Source organism: Neomonachus schauinslandi, chromosome 3, assembly GCF_002201575.2.
Source record: "Neomonachus schauinslandi chromosome 3, ASM220157v2, whole genome shotgun sequence".
Taxonomy (NCBI): Eukaryota; Metazoa; Chordata; class Mammalia; order Carnivora; family Phocidae; genus Neomonachus; species Neomonachus schauinslandi.
This window is the reverse complement of record NC_058405.1, coordinates 150,725,134-150,745,185: the sequence shown is the minus strand read 5'-3', so window position 1 is coordinate 150,745,185 and position 20,052 is coordinate 150,725,134. Positions and strand designations below refer to the sequence as shown.

The 20,052-nt window shown below is 38.7% G+C and overlaps 1 protein-coding gene across 2 annotated transcripts; it reads right to left on the bottom strand.

Annotated features, from left to right (window-relative positions):
- Window positions 1-7,647: 7,647 nt before the first annotated feature.
- NABP1 (nucleic acid binding protein 1) lies at window positions 7,648-17,429 on the bottom strand. 2 transcript variants are annotated; one of them, XM_021702786.1, is made up of 6 exons: window positions 16,840-17,429; window positions 16,388-16,526; window positions 13,359-13,430; window positions 11,621-11,696; window positions 11,130-11,196; window positions 7,648-9,923 (listed from the first exon to the last, which is right to left on the bottom strand). In XM_021702786.1, the coding sequence occupies exons 1-6, from the start codon at window positions 16,928-16,930 to the stop codon at window positions 9,754-9,756; spliced, it is 615 nt and encodes a 204-aa protein (XP_021558461.1). In that variant the 5' UTR covers window positions 16,931-17,429; the 3' UTR covers window positions 7,648-9,753. The 2 variants fall into 2 exon arrangements, with proteins under 2 accessions (XP_021558461.1, XP_021558462.1); XM_021702787.2 differs by lacking the exon at window positions 11,130-11,196 and having other exon boundaries at window positions 16,840-16,978.
- Window positions 17,430-20,052: the final 2,623 nt, after the last annotated feature.

The window sequence follows — 20,052 nt, the reverse complement described above, 5'->3', positions numbered from 1 at the left end:
AAATTTGAGTAACAATATCACTAAGAATATTTCTTCCTAATTCATTTTTAATTTAGGATATATCCACTAAGAATGCATAGACAAAGGACTGTCTTTTTACAATACTTGAAATAATTCTTCTCTGTTGTGGTTATATATAAATGAATAAATGTCATTGATTTCATTTTGCTTTTGCTTTAGATGCGCATTTTATTGTGATTTTATAATATGGGTGTGTTTTATGCATCCATATGCAATCCATTTCCATGATTCTCAAGTTATATCTACAAAACAAGAAGTATTTAGTGAAGTTCAGTTTCCATCCATGTCCCCTTCCTCTTAATAATTTTTATTTGCCAGTTCTTTCATTTTTAAAATTTAAAGCAAAAATAGTCATTCCCTTTTTTTAAAAAAGGTAACACACTCTCTGCACTATTTTATACCTGCTTTTTTCACTTAATGTATTCTAAAAATCACTTCATGAAAGTATGGAGAGAGATTTCTATTGCAGCTGCTTAGTATTCCACTGAGTGAATACACAGTAATGTGTTCAGCCATTCCTGAATTGGTGGACATGAGTCGTTTCCACTCTTTTGCTATTATAGGCAATGCTTCAATAAATGTCTTTTTACATTTTTGTCAATGTGTCTTTAGTATGGTATCAGTTAGCTTTTGCTACATACAGCACACCACCTCAAAACTTAGTGGCATAGAGCAACATCATTATTAGTTCAAGATTCTGTAGGTCAGCAATTTTGGCAGGGTTCAGCTATGTCCTTCCTTCTGCTGCTCTCACTCATGTGACTAAAGTCAGTGGTCAGCTCTGCCAGAGCTGGATAGTCCAAGATAGACACATTCACCTGTCAGAGGTTGGCAGGCAATCAGCCAAGTTGCCTCAGGTGGCCTCCCACCCTCCAGTAGGTGAGCTAGCATTCATTTATGTTCTCGTGGCATGCTCCAGGGTCCCAGCACATCAGGAGAGAGCAAGCCCCAAAGCTCATGTACTTTTCAATTTTCTCCTTGCATTAAGTTTGCTCCTGTCCTACGGCACCAGACAAGCCCATTGTCACTGGGAAGAGGAGACGACCCAAAGATGTGCAGACAGACAGGGGTATTCCAGCAGCCATTGCAAACAGTTGACCACAGGGATAGATGCCCCCAGAGGCAGGATGGTTGGGTCACAGGGCATAGTCAAATGTAAAATTGCCAAATCCCACCCCGGACCCTAGAGATTAAACATATTTGCATTCCCTCCAACTATAAATGAAAATGTCTGTTTCTCATAGTGTCACCAAGAGTAGGTTTTCAAACTTATATTTTTGCCAATAGAAAAAATAAAATGGCATTTTAATTTGCATCTCTCATTATGAGGTTGAACATTCCATTCCTTTCATATGCTTAGGAGCCATTTGAATGTTGTGTGTGTGTGAACTGCTTATATGTTTTGCCCATTTTTCCAGAGTGAGTGGTTGTCTCTACTTTCACAAGTTTTTTTATATATCAGGAATATTAGCCCTTTTTTCAGGATATAAATTACAAATATTTTTCGGAGTTTGTCTTCATACTTTATTTTTTAACTATGCAAAGGTAGTCAAATTTACCAATCTTTAGTGTTTCTGGATTTTGAGCCATTGTTAGAAAACTTTTTTCTATTACCAAATAATGGGGGAATTCACCCATGGTTTCCAGTATTTGTGGGTATCGGGGGCAGGTATCCAATTATCCCATTTTCCCCTGTAAAGATTGGGCCTATATCGTAGACTAAATTTCTTTAAGTGGGTCTGTATTCAGTTGACTTTTTTTTTTTTTAAGATTTTTATTTATTCATTTGACAGAGACACAGCGAGAGAGGGAACACAAGCAGGGGGAGTGGGAGAGGGAGAAGCAGGCTTCCCGCCGAGCAGGGAGCCCGATTCGGGGCTCGATCCCAGGACCCTGGGATCATGACCTGAGCCGAAGGCAGACGCTTAACGAGTGAGCCACCCAGGCGCCCCTCAGTTGACGTTTAAAGTATGACTAAACCTAGGTAACAATGTGAATTAGTCAAATTCTGTATTTCTATTCTCCGTCTTCCCCTTTGCTATAGCATAGCTGAATCTATACTCCCTTCTAAAACCAAAGTAAACTCCATCTCCTGCCCAGCACTGTCCAGTGAGTCAGCAGCAGCCTCCAAGCTTCCACATCGATAAGTAGTTAAAAGTACAGGCTTTGGGGTGTGTAACTCTGTCATTTCCTGGTAGTGTGATACCAGGCAAATTACTCAATCCTTCTAAATCTTAGTCTCTATCTGTAACATGAAGATAGCAAAACCTCCCCCACAGGTTCACTTAATGAGATAATCTAGGTAACTCACTAGCATAGTACTGAAACATAGTAACTACTCAATAAATTACAGGTAGCCAATGAAAGCAGAGGAGAGGATCCTTAAGCACCAAGTGATGAAAAAAGGAAAATATCTAAGATTGGAAAATATGGAACTTAATGCAGAAATAGCTTTGTTGGCAGTGATTAATCTATGTCATGTATGGGCACCCATGCATGAATACACAAATAAGCTGGGAAAAAAAAAAACACAGTTGTATGTTTCATTCAGGGATGCTTTTCTGTAGACTGAGTAGTAGGTCTTTGCTTGGCAAGGAATTGGTACACTCATGAGTATGCCGACTCTGAATCCCTAACTATGAAAAGGCAAACCCTAAGGAGCAGAAGGCATTTTCGGACAGCTCATACCTTAAGTAAACTAGAGGTTTTAGAATCAAAACCTGAATACCTGAGCACCTGACCTGAAAACACTGAAGTTCCAGTGTTTCCCTTCTACTCCTGGCACTCAGTGTACCTTCTACACCTGCTACTTCTTATCATGTCCGGCCAGAGGCTCCCCACCTCCACGAGAGCTGCTCAGGACGAAGTGCTGTGCCCCAGGTAGCCAACTCCTTCCAGCCCCAGTCCTAGCGCTGCAAGTCCTCCTGTTCAGCTGGTCTCGTTCCAGCAGTTTCTGCCTCAAGAGTCTAGGACGCTAAGTGTAAATCTTGAGGGGAAAAAAAAAATAGATATTAAGGGCAGAGCTAGAGCTAAATTGAAATGAGACAGGATAAAAAAATACCAAGGTCTTAGGATTACATGTTTGAGATGTGTGAGGCTGGGTTTGGCAGTATTCTGGCATAGTTGGGAGTTACTTAACTAGAGCTGACCTTGGTGAGTATGAAACTTTCCCCTTTAGTTAAGAATGGTTTTTTAAATATCAGAAGAGTTTACCGCCCCTGGGCCATGCGGAGGGGGGGTTGACTTGGGAGAGGGGGTGAGAAAAGTCTCTGCAGTGATGGCAATGTTCTGTATATCTCATGAGCGGTTTGAGTTATATAGGCATGGGCATTCATTAAAACTCACAAATGTACACCTAAGATTTGTGCATTTCTTTGTATGTAATTTCTACACTAAAAACTGCAAAATACTGAACTCTAGTGAATAAGCATGCTGAAATAAATATTTATATGTCTATTTACTTGAAATGTATTAAAAACGGATGAATGAATGCAACAGATAGATGTAATGAAACTAGTCAGATGTTAATGATAAAAGCTAAGTGGTGAATGCACAAATGTTTACTCTAAAACTCATTCAACATCACTGTATGTCTGAAATTTTTCATAATAAAATGTTGGGAAGTTATCCAGTGCTATATCAGAAGCAAACAATGAGTGCACAGCAATTCTGAGGACTGTCACTGGGAGTGTGGAATTCCTTCCAGTGCACCCTCTGCCCTCCCCTTGGCCATTGACCTCCCCTCTGGCACAAACCCTGGCCCACATGTCCTCCCTCTTCCTCTGCGTGCCCTCACCCTCTGGGCAAAGTGAAAGGAAAAACAAAACAGGGTACTCAGCTAACGAGCAGATCTTCGTGAAGACTCAACCTTACAATGCTGTCATGGCAAACTGTCAGGATACGTACTTTTCTGCACCTTGAGCAAAAGCTTGACTGTTTAAACACACACACACCAAAAGAAACCCAACCTAATTGCAATAACTAATATAAGTTGCTTAATATTTCAGATTGAAAATTATAGGAGAGATCGTCTTCTCAAGGCATGAAAAAAAAATGATCAGTATTTGCCTCTTATTTCCATTGCTCATGGAGAGAGAGCTTAATATTGATTGAGCCCTCGGTATGGGTTTTGCATACATTGGCTCACAGAGTCCTCACAGCCCCATTATTCTCTATTTATAACAATGCTCATAGTCATGGAGCCAGTAAACAGTAGATCTAGGACTCAAACCAAGATCTCAGCTCAAAACTATTTTTCACCAAAGCACACTGTCATGGACATTTAAAATGGGCTATGTCCTGCAATGCTAACATCACTACAAGAACAGCTGTGGTCATTTGGCTAAGATTCTACAAATAAAGGCAGTTTCATGTTCTACTTCAACTGTTTTTACCCAACCACCACCCACCAAAAGGTATTTTTAAGTTTACACACCCCACCAGTGTTGTTGACAAAAGTAACAAGAACACAAAATTTCGCAAACTTTTCCATAGCTTTGGGGGAAGTTCAGGGTTTTAATAAATCCGCTTAAGGGAAGGGAATTTACTTTTGATGTCACAGTGTTGCTAGTTCATAAATTAGAATTAGATGGCTCAATTACTCCCTAATGATCTTCTACATCATGCTTAGACCATCAGACAAAAATTCTTACCCAACGGAATAATGGAACCTTTCCTCCCCATGTTAAGCCAGATTCCAAAACTACAGAAAACTGTATAGTCATCACCCAGTAGATGGCACTAGTTGTGCTACTGTTTTTATTCCTTTCCAGTCCTGGGACCTAGGTCAGAGGTCTTCATCTCCTACTAGGGTTATAAATATTTGAAACAGGAGACTAGTCCCCATAGCAATCAAATAATGCCTTGCATATTACTTGTGGGAAATATTTAGCTGGCTGTGTACGGAACGAGATTGAGATCTGTAAGTGGTGGGCTCTATTAGGCATTCCTAGGAAAGTTTATCATGCCTCCAACCCACTACTACTTTTCATTTGGGCCAGCCTCTCTCCACATAATAAAGTGGGGGACTGAGGAAAGCTCTGGGGTTAAGAGGAAGGTAGAAGATGCTATAAACATGTATTTGGTGAGATAAGCAATAATAAAATCTATTTTCAACAAAGTTTAATAGAAACCTAGGGTGAAAAAGCTTTGTACTTTGATACAGGCCCAAATGAAGTTAGGTCACTCCATTATAGATGATCTGATTTTAATACTGACATAATTTGAATAATTCTATTTGAACCTAATTCAAAACTCAACAGAGCTCACATCCAGAGGCCATACTCAAGATTACCCTGCTTTACTCAATTCTGCCCTTTGGAGGCATATGCTTCCAACTATTTTTCCATGTTTTGCAAACCAGAACTTTGGTATATTCAAGCCTTACAAAGATAAAAGAAACTATATACGCCTTCCCAGACAGTTATTTCTGTATTGGGAGAGGTATCAAAGGCAGGACACAAAAATCTTCAAGGCCATTATTTCAAGTGTAGCTCTACCAGACCTACACTTATAAATCCTCCTTCTGATAGAGCAGAGAAGCAACTCATACTTCTAACAAGTTCCTGGGGGATATCTCCTATCAGTGGCTTATAAATACACCACTGTGTCAGTTTCACTCAACATACATTCAATATCTGGATAAGAAACTGAATTCTTCATTCAAAATATTTTGATGTAGAAAAATAGAAAATTTAACTTCTGGTTGGAAATATTAAAAAAAAAAAAAAAGACTTATTTCTGAAAACATGCCAAGTGCTTCAGTGGAGGTTGTAAGAACACGCCATGGTGAGGACTGTGGTGTGAAAGTGGCCTCTCAACACTCCTGGGGTCTATTGCAGCCTTGGATTGGCATGGTCCTAAAACCTGGGGAGCCACACTAGTTGTGGGTTACCTACCAAGGCCTTTCAAAAGGCTTAAATGTCTACTAGTCAAACTTGTTAAAATGTTCATTCGGCTGCATCACACTAATGATCTTATAGTGGTAAAGAGCCCTTAGGAACATCTTTGGGTCTAATGTTCTTAATGAGAAAAGTGCTAAGTAAATGGCTTATTAGGGACAGCCTGTGGACTTGATTTTCTCTAGTCTGTTTCTTAGTTTGTGATCTGTGCTTTGAGAAACATCATTAGACCCTTTTAGCCCAGAAACCTGGAGTAATGTGGTTAGAGTATTTGGACACAAAGTCTGGTATATCCCTAATAAAGCAAAGGAATTGGGAGAAAAGTTGAATATGCCTGGAAAGTAAAATGTTTTCCTAAGCTTCTTCCTCAGGAGGTCAACATACCATTCACAACAGCGCTATTTTCCAAAGGTCACAATTGGATTTCCTCAGAAGCATACCTTAACTGTTAATCATTACAACGACTTCATGAAATGTGGGAGTGTTGCATTACCCTAACATTTAATCATTGGCTGAAGCCTGGTTTTCACCACAGCGAAGAACATCTGCCTTTACCCCTCACATAACCCCCTTTTCTACCAGAAATGTGAAGACTCTCCTCAGATGGGAAATTAAACAAAGAAAAGGCAAAACAGATTTTTATAAAAGCCATCATAGGGCAAGTAATCCCCAGGAGCAGCCTAGAGGCAAAACAGACTGACGTTGGGCAAGCACTCCATCTTGATACTGCTTTCCCATGGTTTCCAAGGTTTGTTGTCTGGAGAACCTTTCCAAATACATGAAAGAAAATGATCTTAAGAGTCACGGGAGCCTAAAGTTGCTTGGAGCAAACAGTAATTACTTTCATAACAGAAAAGGGAAGTCATTTCAGTAACTGGAATGCCAGATCTATGTAAACTTAAAATTGCCATTGTGTCTTCGGACTGATGTAGAACACGGCCAGTGTGGACCTCTGAAAACACTTTGTAGGACCAGGTAACCAGCTTCCTCCTTTAAACATTCTCATAATTACAACTTTTTTTTTTTTACTAACCTCACATCTATTTGTTCTCAGCATCATCCCTTTGGCATTATTACTCAACCCAGCAAATGAAACATTCTTTTAAAATGTTAAATAATAAAAATACAAGTGGCAAGGATTCAGTACTACAAATATTCAGGGCATCAAGTTAAACTGTCCTCAAAGTTAAAGCAGATTACTAAAAAAAAAAAAAAAAAAAATACAGGAACAAAGCAAAAAAGAGGTGGTATATATAGGAAAACCTGTGTAAATGCCTTTGGGAAAGCACAGTGCAACCCTTCACTATTACACATCATCCTATGGCCTTATGAGGTTCATCTTCCCAACTCTGTCTTGTAGCCACTACCCAAAAACCCGGCTGCTGAGACTTCAAACCACTTCAGAACTGTTTTGGAGAAATGAAATGGGACCCAATTCTAGTAGGCATGTATTTCTATACTAAATGGTTTTTGTTTTTGGTAGGTGTTTAGACATTTAAAAATTCACAGGTGAAAGCACCAGGAAAGAGGAAGGTAGAAAACTTTCTTCCTCTTCTTGATGAGTACCGTCCAAGCAGACTGGTAGGGCAAATATTCATTATGGACTGTAATTCACTTTGCTTTGGTTTTGGAGGCTTCCCTTAAGAAAAAAGAGATTTGTTAATAAATGATAACACAGAACAACAAGATTAAATTATTGAGGCAAATGTCAATTACAAAAGTAATAGCTTAGATCGTTCTCTATTTAATCTCAGCATGTTAAAGGGTAACAGTATTTCCACACCTAAAGCTGCATTTTTTTCTGTTCTTGAGGTATGATTAGACGACAAACATTTGACTGCCTATTATGTGCCAGAAATCATCCTAATCACTTACATGGAAAATCTTCAGTAACTCTCTAAAGGGATAATATTACTTACTTGTTTTTATAGTTGTGGAACTTAAGGCTTATAGAGGTTTTATGCGTAATAATTTGTCCAACATCAGAGGTGAGGAGACAATGGGCCAGGACTGGAAGCTCGGCTATCCCTACCTGATAGTTTACTTTTCTGAAACTCCAAAATTCTTTCTTTTAAAATCATCTTTAACAACATATTCTCCCACAAATAACTAACAGTATTATTGCTCCTACCTCTACTTAGATTTAAATAAAAATTTATATGCTAACTTTTAGTAATTTTTTTACTCCAAACATCTGTAATTTTGTATCTTAAAAAAATGTTAGTCACAAAGCCAAATCCACTATAATCACGAGTTAAGAATAAAAGAAAAACGTCTTTCTAGAATATATAAACCCCAGTTACCAAAGTACTATGAACCATGCATAAGATCCTTGAGATTACTCATCACCTACCCCTTAACTCTACACGATGTCTAATATACAGTGTCATGGAAATTTGTTAGATACACTGAACTGGAGCAAACAAATATTCTGGCACCAACCTTCACATTCAAAGGCTTTGGAGTTTTTAGAAAACAGAGTCTACTTAAATTATTTTGTGATTTAAGGTAGGGACAAAAAGCGACAAATACAGAGCTAAGCAGTCGCCGGGCTGAAGTAATCATTACAACTATAGTAAAATTTACTGGCTCTCCATTGTAAAGCATTGAAAGAGCAAAAATAAGGGAGGTCCGTTAATATTAATGCAAGGTTTATTCGAGATAATATTAAGAACTGAATTCTAACAAAGGAAAAATTTACCAGTTATCCACTCTATAGTAAAAAGTGGAACTGGGGACCATTTATAACACATAAATAAATTCTACCTTTACATTTCTGAATAAAGCTGTATTCACTTCTTAGAGAGAGCCATTTAACTTTTGCTGATAAGGCTTTGTGAATTGTGTTCAGAAACTTTGACAATACTCACATATACACACTCTTCAAATAAGGTTAAGTACTTAGGATTTTCACTCCAGGATGAGTTTCTGCAAGTACCTAGGACACTCTAACTTAAGACTACATATTTCTACATGAATTCAATTTGAATTGCCTTCATCTTTATGTACCACAATTTTTTAAAAAGATCAATGTTTATTATGACTTTTTAACTCCCTCAAATTATACTTTAATATTTGACATGGTAGTTTCAAAAAATAAATATTCAAGGCCTCAGTTTTAAATTTCCTTTCAGTGTAAATGCACAAAGTTGACAACAAATATTAATAGGACTACCCTAAAATAAATGCAGCTTTCTTATAAAAATTACTCGTTATAATACAGTTCCCATTCTATTCCATAATTCTGATGAAGAATATGTTTTTTTGGTAATAAAACAAGAGTTTAGAATGATTCAGTCCTTGGAAAATCTTAATGGCAGTCACTCAATGAAGAAGTCAATCATTCCTGAAGTCACAAACACTCAAAACCTGCTGTTAGCATTGACTGAGTTTTTGTGGGGTTTTTTTGGTGGTTATTGCTTTAGTTGGCAATACCTGAATTTAAGACAAAAGAACATCTCCCACTAAGCCTTATTTTAAATATTACAAAATGTATACAGAAGATAGACTCATAGAGGCTATAATGCTGATGTCTTAAGTAACTCACCCATGAAATGGGTGCGTATTTTTTAGAGGATAACCATAGATCTTTTTGCTCTAAAAATAAATGCCCCTACTTTTCAGAGTGTTCCCATTCTTCAAATTCTTCAACAGGAGACTTGAGCAGCTTAACAGTTTTGCTATAAAAACAAACCACTCTTGTTAACAAACCCAAAACATAAAAGGAAACCGATAAAGGACATAGTTTTCACAGTTAACGATAAATAAAAGTGCAGTAAGTGTTCAAGTAGGGCACGTAGTTTAAAAACTACATGTGAGTATTTGGCATAGGTCATCTTTTAAAGGCTCTCCGAGGGTCCCTGCCATTACTTATTGTGGTCATGACTGTTTGATTATTAGCTGTTCCTTGTAGCTGTGGATTTGTAGGTCCCCGGCCATTGCTTCTACCAGCATATGAAAACTGGCATCCCCTTGATTCTGGGCCAGTTTGAACCCCGTTTCCTAAAAAAGAATATAAAAATTCATCACCATTTTCAGACACTGATCTGTAGGAATACACCTATTTGGAGTTCTAACACATGCTTAAAAGCAGTATTAGAGAAAACAAATGCCTTTATTTTTAAACTACTGGAAAAAACTCAATGTGGGTTCTGCGTTTTTCCAAATGTCATGATTACTGTAAATATATTAACTTGATGCTATATTAATATGGAAAGAGATATAGAACAGTTTGGGCAACAGAATGAGAAATTAGTAAAGAAAAACATAGATAATGCATTGCCTACATTGTAAGGGAGAAAGAAAAAAAGAAAAGGGTAAAATCGTGTATGAACACTGGCATTAGGTTCAAATATGGTTAATAATTCAAAAAGGACAATGTAATTCTAATTTTTCAAAGGAAAAGACAGCAGTTTCCCATAATGTGATCATCACCAGCTGTGCCAAAACATGCAGCCACCAGGTCAAATAAAACTTCAGCCACCCTACTAAACTCCAATCTCAAAGCTTTTCCTCCATTATTTAAGAATAAAAACTTCAAAAGACACAGCTGATAGAACCATTAACATGACATTTGAGAGTATTTGAGGGGTAAAGGCCAATCTTTTAAAGAAGCAGCTATCAGCATGTGAAAATTTAAGGTGAGCTACTAGTGTAAAGATAAAAGGCTTTTGGTATGCCAAAATAACCAGTTAATTCTGCATCTTTTATAAATAATCACTAGATAACAGAAATTTTGTTAAAAAAAAAAAAAATCAATGGAAAACCCACTCCACATCACTAAAACAGATTTCTTATTAGCCACTGTTTAAATATAGAATGTGCTCCAGGAGGTGGGTGGGGGAATGGGTAAAATAGGTGATGGGGATTAAGAGTACACTTATCTTGGTGAGCATGGACTAATAGATGGAACTATACTGTATATGTGACACTAATAAAACACTATGTTAACTACACTGGAATTTAAATTAAACAGATAAATACATGTGTATAAAAATGAAAAGAATGTGCTCGATAAGTTAGCTTAAGAGAGTATCTGCTATTTAGAAAATCAGTTACTTGGGAATTCCGTGTTTACTAAGAGCTCCCTTTTAGTGCGAATGTGTGCCTAAAGACAGTTTTCTTCTAAATCTTTCATAAGATATATTCACTTAATTCTTAACACCTGATCACAAATATGCAAAAAAAAAAAAAGAAAGAAAATCTTACCCACTGGTCCAAATGTACCTGTACCCATATTATTATTCATGGAATTATTCTTCTGTTCATTGTGTGCCTAAAAAATATGTTTTTAATTTAACCAATTGAAGATTTATTTAAAAAAAAATTATGATAACATGTTATATCCATTCTTTGTTTTTTTTTAACAAATTTTTAAAAGATTTATCCAAGTCCATTCAATGTTACTATTCAGGAATGTTTCCCAAACCTTTCATAGCTTCTGTTATATCTTACTACTGTGTTTTCTTGGTATTACTCCCTACTCCTCAAAGCTCAATGGCACATATATTTAATATATAACACTAAAGATATATAATAGACTCACAAAATATACAGGATGTAAATGACTTTATATTCTTTTTAAAACTGTTCTCATTATCCTCTGGGTATGAAAGGGTTGGATACCTAGCCAAAGAATTATAGTGCCCACTCAAAATTAGCCTAATCATAAAAATAGACTATACATTTGGATTAATTACCCCTCTGCTCTGTTGTCCTCGATAATCTGGGTTGGGTTCACTGAAATTTGGCACTTCTGAATAAACCATACAAAATCTGAAAGAAAATAAAGCACAAGTTAAATGACTCCTAAAATAATCAGCCTTTTTTTATATAACATGAGTAACTTATAGGAATGAAGAATTTAGGTGTCAAATGAATTAACTAAAAAGCAACATGCTATTTATACAACAAAAACTTCCTAAATGCTATGTTCCATAAAAACAAAGAATTCTAAGATATTCAACAGCCTACAATCTATAAAACATTCTATTTTTTATTTTAGTTCTTCTGTATTGCAAAAATAAATCATGTCAAAGATCAAGGACACAGAAACACATCTCTGTGCTGTTTTTCCAAATAGGCTGATGCCACTGAACCATGTTTAGGGTTCCAGAGTGTTTTTTCCAGCAGTGGTGATGGATTTGCACTGATCCATTCACACACTCCCATCCAGGCCCTCTTTTGACCAATCACTGTGAATCTGCAAAGATAATCATTCAAGGTTAAGAGTGGATTCCGCAAGTATGTATAAAGACATGTGGCTGTTAAGACAACAGTTTAACCCAATGCTTCTTGTAAGTTGACTATGGCATATAGTAACATTACACGTAAGCATTTACTTAGTTCCTCACCCCATAAGTAAATTAAAATCAGTTTTGGTATATCCTAGACTGACCCTGACAAAGCCAAGTCCCTATGAATTGAGTGACCTCCAGTGGTTCTTCACATAACTGACCTCTTTTTCTGTATACATGCAGGTCAGGAAAAAATCCTAAATCTTTTGATGATATTGATGCTAAGAGCTTTCGTAACATGTTGCTCTACTACTCTAAAAACAAACATAAGTAAATGATTTTCTTCCTAGCAAAAGCAAAGTGTTACCAGTTTCTGATCTTTAAAAGCTAGCAAGATTATCTTTTCCAAAAAAGAATTTTATCCCTGCAGTGTAGAAGAACATTCCCTCCCCCCTTTTTTTTTGTGGTGCCATGTGTGGCTTCTCCCTCTTCAAATATCCTCGAATTTGATGGGCATTAAGTAGATGTCTAAACATTAACCAAACAGAATGGACTAATGATTTGGCTCATTGCCAACACAATACTTTATGAAGACATCCCAAATGTGTAGGCTACTATGGAGGCTGAATTACCTTTACACCCCTAGAGAGGATGGTTCCTCCAAGTCAGGGTGGAGATTACCAGGGTAGTAGTGTATAGAAGCTCGCATTGTGGCTGCCTGTACGGCACCTAGACTGTGGATAAATACAGGACTTCAATGGTCATCGCTGCAAGTCCTTTTACCACGAGTACATATTCACCCATCAACGAAAAAAGAAAATTTAAACTGTTGGCCTGAAACCTGGCTTCTTACCTAGCTTCTTTGGCAATTCACTAGAAGACAGGACCTATTTAAAATGGCACTATGACACCTGAAAGATGCATGTTCCCAAAGCCTACAGAAATGGCCCCACTGGGGCTCATCTCAAGTGCAACTTCATGCTCTTCACCAGGGAAAACTGACATTCTCAACCACAGGAATCAGTATAGATGGCTGTTAAACTGGTATATATGTGTAAAGTTGTTTTTACAGCAAAGCTTTTGAAGGCATTCAGTTTACCAGTCCAGAAAAGCCAAGAAGTTTATAGTTTATACATACCAGTTATTCTGTAGATATTACATGTAATTTATTCAATTACAGGAAATGCACTTTAATACTTACTCCCCAATTTTTTGAAGTTCTCCACCCCTTCCAGTATACAGTGTCAAACACCCTTTCCACATGGATGCGTACCTAGAAAGAAAAGAAACATCCGTTCTGTAGAAATACATGTATTTCCTACTTAAGTAAAACTTTATACTGAATTTTTTGTATTGGGATATAGGTGGAGATCAAACTCTGTGAATACGGTAGTAAATCAAATACAATTAATCTAATTTTGATTAACTTGTTACTTACAAAGGAACAGTACAAAGAAAACTCTACTGCCAAATTTTGACATGATTATCTAAACTATAACTAACCCTAGAAAATAAAGTCTTTTTGCAAAGCAAGCATTGTTATACTCCAAAAATCACATCTTTAGTCAATTAACAAAAGAACTTTCAATGGAAGAGATTCAGGCAGAAAGTATTTTTCAATCATAGAATATATAGAATCAACACCAAGTGTTTACTTTTATACCCATTTACTTAGTCTACTCAGATTATCAATATAAGTTTTCCCTTTGCCTTCATAAAACACATAGGATTCACAAGCTACTGAAAATTTGATAAAATTTAATCAAGGGCCTAAAAAAACAATCACAAATCTCACCTATCTGCCTTTCCAAACCTGCAATTTTTAGCATCAACTTGGCTGAACAGATTATTTACGCTGACCAACTCTGAATGTAGACAGAATCATTAAATATTCCTACACAAAAATCTAATAAAAATGTAAATTAAACATTGTAAAATCAGTCCAAGGTTTGGTTTTCAGTGGTTCTCTATACAACTACTACGGTAACTTTAGACTTAGAATGATAAATTACAGGGACGCCTGGGTGGCTCAGTCGGTTAAACAGCTGCCTTCGGCTCAGGTCATGATCCCAGAGTCCTGGGATCGAGTCCTGAGAGTCCCCCATTAGGCTCCTTGCTCAGTGGGGAGCCTGCTTCTCCCTCTGCCAGCCACTCCCCCTGCTCGTGAGCTCTGACAAATAAAGAAAATCTTAAAAAAAAACAAAAAACGAGGGGCACCTGGGTGGCTCAGTTGTTGAGCATCTGCCTTCGGCTCGGGTCATGATCCCGGGATCCTGGGATCCCCGCATCGGGCTCCCTGCTCCACGGAAAGCCTGCTTCTCCCTCTCCCACTCCCCCTGCTTGTGTTCCTGCTCTCACTGTCTCTCTGTCAAATAAAATATCTTTTAAAAAAATGATAAATCATAACTAAATATTGTTAACTAAGTACAGTTATAGTTCATTTTTTAACATAGGTTAATAAATACTAGTTAGTTCCACACTATACAGTCCTCTTTAGTAAGGGTAATTCATTAAAGACTCCAGCACTCTTACGCTATACGCTAAGCTGAAGAAAAATGGTGCACTAATATTTCACCTTAGTAACGTAAAAGTTAATGCATGTTGGAGAAAAAATTTGAAGTTACAAGTAAACATTTAACTTGCACTTGTTTCGGGAATGAGATCAATAGCAGGGTTTTCTGATAAACATATCAATATTCAAATTACCATTATTTAGATGTACACCTTTCTTCAAAAACTACTTTTCTTAGATGCAACCAGAATTGAAGGGCCTTACAATAGGCCAGACTCCGCGAGATATGTTATTTTAGTAAGGTATAATTATTCCCATTTTACAGAAGAGGAAGTTACAGAAGTATAAAAACCTCAAGGTCACACTGAAGTTACAAAACAGTGGAGTTTCTTTAGTTTTGAATTTTCCTTTAAATTATATTCCTTGAAATTCTATAAGTCCTATATGGATCTTGATTTTAGTTTTTCCACAAATTTTTTGATGGACATACCTATGTATTTTCCATTGACTACAAAATATGAAATATTTGAAATGAGATGCTGTTTACACTGTATAAAATACTTTTAATCACTGGATGAGAAATACTTTGGCAGCCAAAAAAACTTTAATTATGCTAATCCTCACCACACCCTCATACGCAGGAATTTTCTTTTGTGTAAGCTACAGATGTGGAAGTTTGAAAGACACAATTAGTGTCATAATGAGTCACTGCATGAGAATAAAATGCCTATGTTCTGACTCTCACTTCCTTCTTTCATGATACTCTCTGCCTCACTTCCTGAAGATGTTGTAAGGCCTGGAAGGTATTATCAAAGGGCTCTAACTAACCTCCTCCATTCAGGGTGATCCAATACTTCTCTGAGATTCTATTTACTATGCCAACATCAATATCCACCCACTTTTCCTATAGTTGTGACTAATAAATTATTACAATTCTATTGACAACAGAACTTCCAAAATCCATGTCAGGACCCTTTTCTGGCCTTTTATCTTCCTAATTTAAACATTTGGTAAAATTTTAAAGGCAGTTGAATTACCAACCAAAAAAAAAAAAGGTTGTGCTAAATTATTTTTAAAAGCCAATCTGCCAACTGACTCTTTTGGATGGAGGTATCTTAGACATCTTCCTGCCAAACATTTTCTGCATATCATTCTGGTTTTTGTACTACACTGACCTTATAGCAGTAGGCCCAGGAAATCATTTTCCAAATGTGCCTTCCAGATATTCTAAACTTCCCTTCTTAACTTTCACATTCGAGTACAAATTTGACATACCACAAAAACTGCTGAATTGTCCAACTACAATCTTATGTCCTGTCTAAATAAAATACTGGCAGGATTTCAAAAGGGGGAAAGGTTGGAAAAGAACTGACAACTCTATTAAATAATTTATGAAAAAAATAAATAGTATGGACTATGCTAATTTTATCAATCTACAAAAAACACTCAGTAATCCCAAAACAGTACAATCTACCTAACCTGTAAACTGAGGGGGAGTGGGTTAGATTCCCCGGTGAAACTGACCGCTTTTTCTGGCAAGGGTGTTCTATCCCAAAGCTGTCCACTGTCCAATATTAACACCCAAGGGGCTCAAAACTCCCTGGAGGCCCACAAAAAAGATACGGAACTCCAGAACTTGCCAAGGTTCCCCAGCCAATGATTCTGCAGACTGTTACTTAGGAAGCCTTCTCCCTCCTCCCCCTTTGGTGCACACCTACCCTCTGGTCAACCGAATAATATCCCCTGGCTGTATAAGACCTCCGATTTCATCCCACACGGAAATAGTGATGCTGCCCGTTTTATCTGCTACTTTGCATGATCTCACTTCATGGCCGTCTTTGGTTTTGGTCACGCGTCCTGTGAAGATTTAAAAATCACAAGGGGGGGAAGGGGTGTATTAGATAATGAGGACTTCCAGAAAGGCTCTAACTCCTCCTCCGGGATCATAACGCAGTGGAAAGGTGGAAAGAGGTCGAGCCCCGGGTTTTCGCCGCAGGTTGTATCCGAGCCCCGGCGGGGGCCACCGGGGCCACGTGGAAGGGGGGAGGGGAGGGGAGGGGGAAACGAAGAGGAGGAGGAGGAGGGGAGCCCCAGGCTAGCAGCGGCGGCGCCCTTCCCTCCTGCCCCAAAACGCAAGGGGGCAGAGGGATGGGCTGCAGACCCCACTTACCTATCTCCAGGACAATAAAGACGACATTTAAGTTTTTCAGTCCGGGCTTAATATCTTTTATAAAAAGAGGTGGGTCGTTGACCCCATTCATATTGAGGCAGGTGCGGCTACAGCTGCGAAGACGCGGGTGGGCAGGGAGTGGGACAAAGCCTCCCACCCTCCCGGGCAAGGGCGAGGGCGCAAGGGAGACTCTGGGCGGGGATGGCGAAGAGAACGGGCAGAAAGCGGTTAGGCAGGGATCAAGGAAACCAGCCCAGACGGCACTGAGTCCAAAAAAAGAAGGAAAAAAAAAAAGGCTCACAAGTTTAAAAGGAAAAAAAGACGAACCAGTCCGCACAAAACCCCGCTCCCAACGGGGCGACAGTAAGGCAAGCGTGCGAACTGAACTGCCCCCCTCTTTTGGATAAAAGGAAGGGGAAAAAAAAGGCAGCGAGGGGACGTCTCTGCCCTGAGTCCCCCTCACACAACACACACACACACACACACACACGCGGGCGCGCGCCCAGTCTGTCCCAGGCTTCGGGAAGGGACAGACTGTGACAGCAGACCCGGTGCGGAGACCTAGCAACCACGCAGTCTACGTCCCAAACAGCGACTGCTGAACGCGTCCGCGCGCCGGCTAGACCCCCACACCCCGGCCGCCCCGCCCCTTATGACGTCACGTGGCGTCGGCACGCCCGTCGCCGGGCTCGCCCGGGTTGTAGGAAGGGAAGCGAGGGGTCCGGAACCGGCCGGCGTCGCCCGCGCAGCCTCCCTCCCTCCTCGCCGGCTGTCAGCTCGAGCCCCGCCTCCTTAGCCTTCCAATGGGCTCTCGGCACCTCCCCGCCCGTTCCCCGCTTCCGCGGTCGCTGCGCCGCGTCCCCTTTGCCCTGTAATTTTCCTTTTGCAGGCTTCTAGTGCTCACTGTGCTGCTTTAGGTTTTTCTTTCTCTTTTCTCGCTCTGAGTTCAGCCCTCCACCCGAGCCCTTTAATCCCTTTGTCCCAGCGGTTCCAGGGAACAGTGGCTGTGTTTAGCACCCAGTGGGTACGTTAAAAAAAAAGCGTGATGTTGAATACAGGTTTAGGCCAGGGTGGCTGGTGGGGATGGAAGGAAAAAAAAAAACAGTCGGGGATGGGTCCTCATTCCTAAAGCTGGAATTTTAGCCCAAGAAGAGAACTGTAGATCAATTTAACCACTTCTTTTTAAGCATATTTAAATTGAGGTCCGGAAGGGTGGGGTAGTTTGCTGAAGGTCAACCAGGAACTTGGAAGCAAGGAGGACTTGAGCACAAATCATCTGACCTGCTCTTGCACTTTTTACTCTAATACTAGGCAGGTAGATAGTAGTTAAATTCCTTTACAAATTTATTTTTCCTTACTCTTTCCTTCTCACATTATATCCCTTTCCCAATTTTCTCTTTGCTTTTTTTTTAATGGGCAAATTTTTAGAGCAGTTTTAGATTCATAGCAAAACTTAAGAGTACAGAGATGTCCGTATATCCCCACTCCAACACATTCCTAGCCTCTTCCATTATCAGTATCCGCCCCCCTCCCTGCCCAGAGTGGTACATTTGTTACAGCTGATGAGCCTACATTAACACATCATTATGGCACACAGTGTATAGTTTACCTTAGGGCCCACTCTTGGTGGTGTATGTTTTATGGGTTTGGACAAATGTGTGATGACTTGTATCTACCATTATAGTGTCATACAGAGTAGTTTCACTGCCCTAAAGATATGTGTGCCACTTATTCATCCTTCCCTCTGTCCTAACCCTTCTCAACCACAGATCTTTTCACTGTCTCCATGGTTTTGACTTTTCCAGAATGTGTATAGTTGGCAACAAATACTATGTACCCTTTCAGATTGGCTTCTTGCACTTAGTAATGTGCATTTTAAGTTTCCTCTGTGCCTTTTTATGTGCTGTCAATTTGTTTTTATACATCCAAAAAAATCATGTAACAGTAGTGGGAAACCCTGAAACATTATAATCTGAAAAAAAAAAAAAGAATAAAAAGTTTCCTTTATCTCTTTACCTCATGTAGTGAGAAGGGGCATGTCCTCTAGAAACAAACCTGGGCTCGGACACCTTACGGTGTGACCTTTAGGACACTTAAACTTCGTAGTCATAATTTAATAATCTGAAAAATAAAAGAATGCTTGCCTCAGAGAATTACATAGGATCAGAGGTAATTGTCTGACTAGTGCCTAGGAAATAGTAAATATTCAATACATATTTCCCTTATTTTTTATTATTAAGGAAGAGAAAAACAATAGTAGCTTAAACTGTGATTACTTAATCCTTTCATCAATCCTATGTGGTGACTGCTAATTTTTATCCCCATTTCACAGATGATGAAACTCACCAGAGACCACATTGGCTAGAGAATGGCTAAACTCAGTTTTGAATCTAGGCAATCTTGACAACCACCACCCCCCCAACAAGAACCCTCCAGCTTAAAGGTAATTTTTTTAGACTTAAATTGCAGTGGTAGAATTAAGCGTTTTAGCAGTAAAATATATCTGTAGGGCTTTAAAGAATCACCTAATTAACTTCATTATGGTAACAGAAATGTTGAGAAGAGTCAGAGAATTTGCATGGCAGAAGCCTTGATTTTTTCTTGATTCTTAACTGAGTATTTTTAGATCAACCACCACTTCCCAAACATCTGCAAAGAAGTGGCATAGATATAATACAGCCTGAGAAGAGTTTCAGAGATAATCACATTAGCAGGAGAGAGAAACATTCTTAAGGAAGCCGAAGCTTGCATCTCATGGACAAATAAGGCCCAGAGAGCCAAAAACACTGATGTAATGCTGGGAAGTAGTGTAAAATAATATTATAAGTATGATTTCAACATCAAATAAAACAAATGATGAAGCATGGCAGTTAATGGCAGAACCACATCCAACCTCAGGGCTCCCAAAGACTCCCACTTAAGATCAGAAGCTCTGATTCTACCAAGTTTATCTAGAAGCACTTGTTGCTTCATTTAGATTTTCCTCAAAGCTATATTCTTCAACACAGGCAAAAACATTCTCACAGAAGCAATATTTAACCAACTGAGCCACCCGGGCATCCCTCACAAAAGAAATATTTAAATCAGACCTTTTTTTTATTATTATTATTTAAAGGTTTGACGAGATCTTAAAAAGATTAGCAAAGATAGGAGACCAGTTAAGAATGTTGAGCACAATCGTGGCCAAGAGTTTCGACAAAGCAAGTTGGCCAC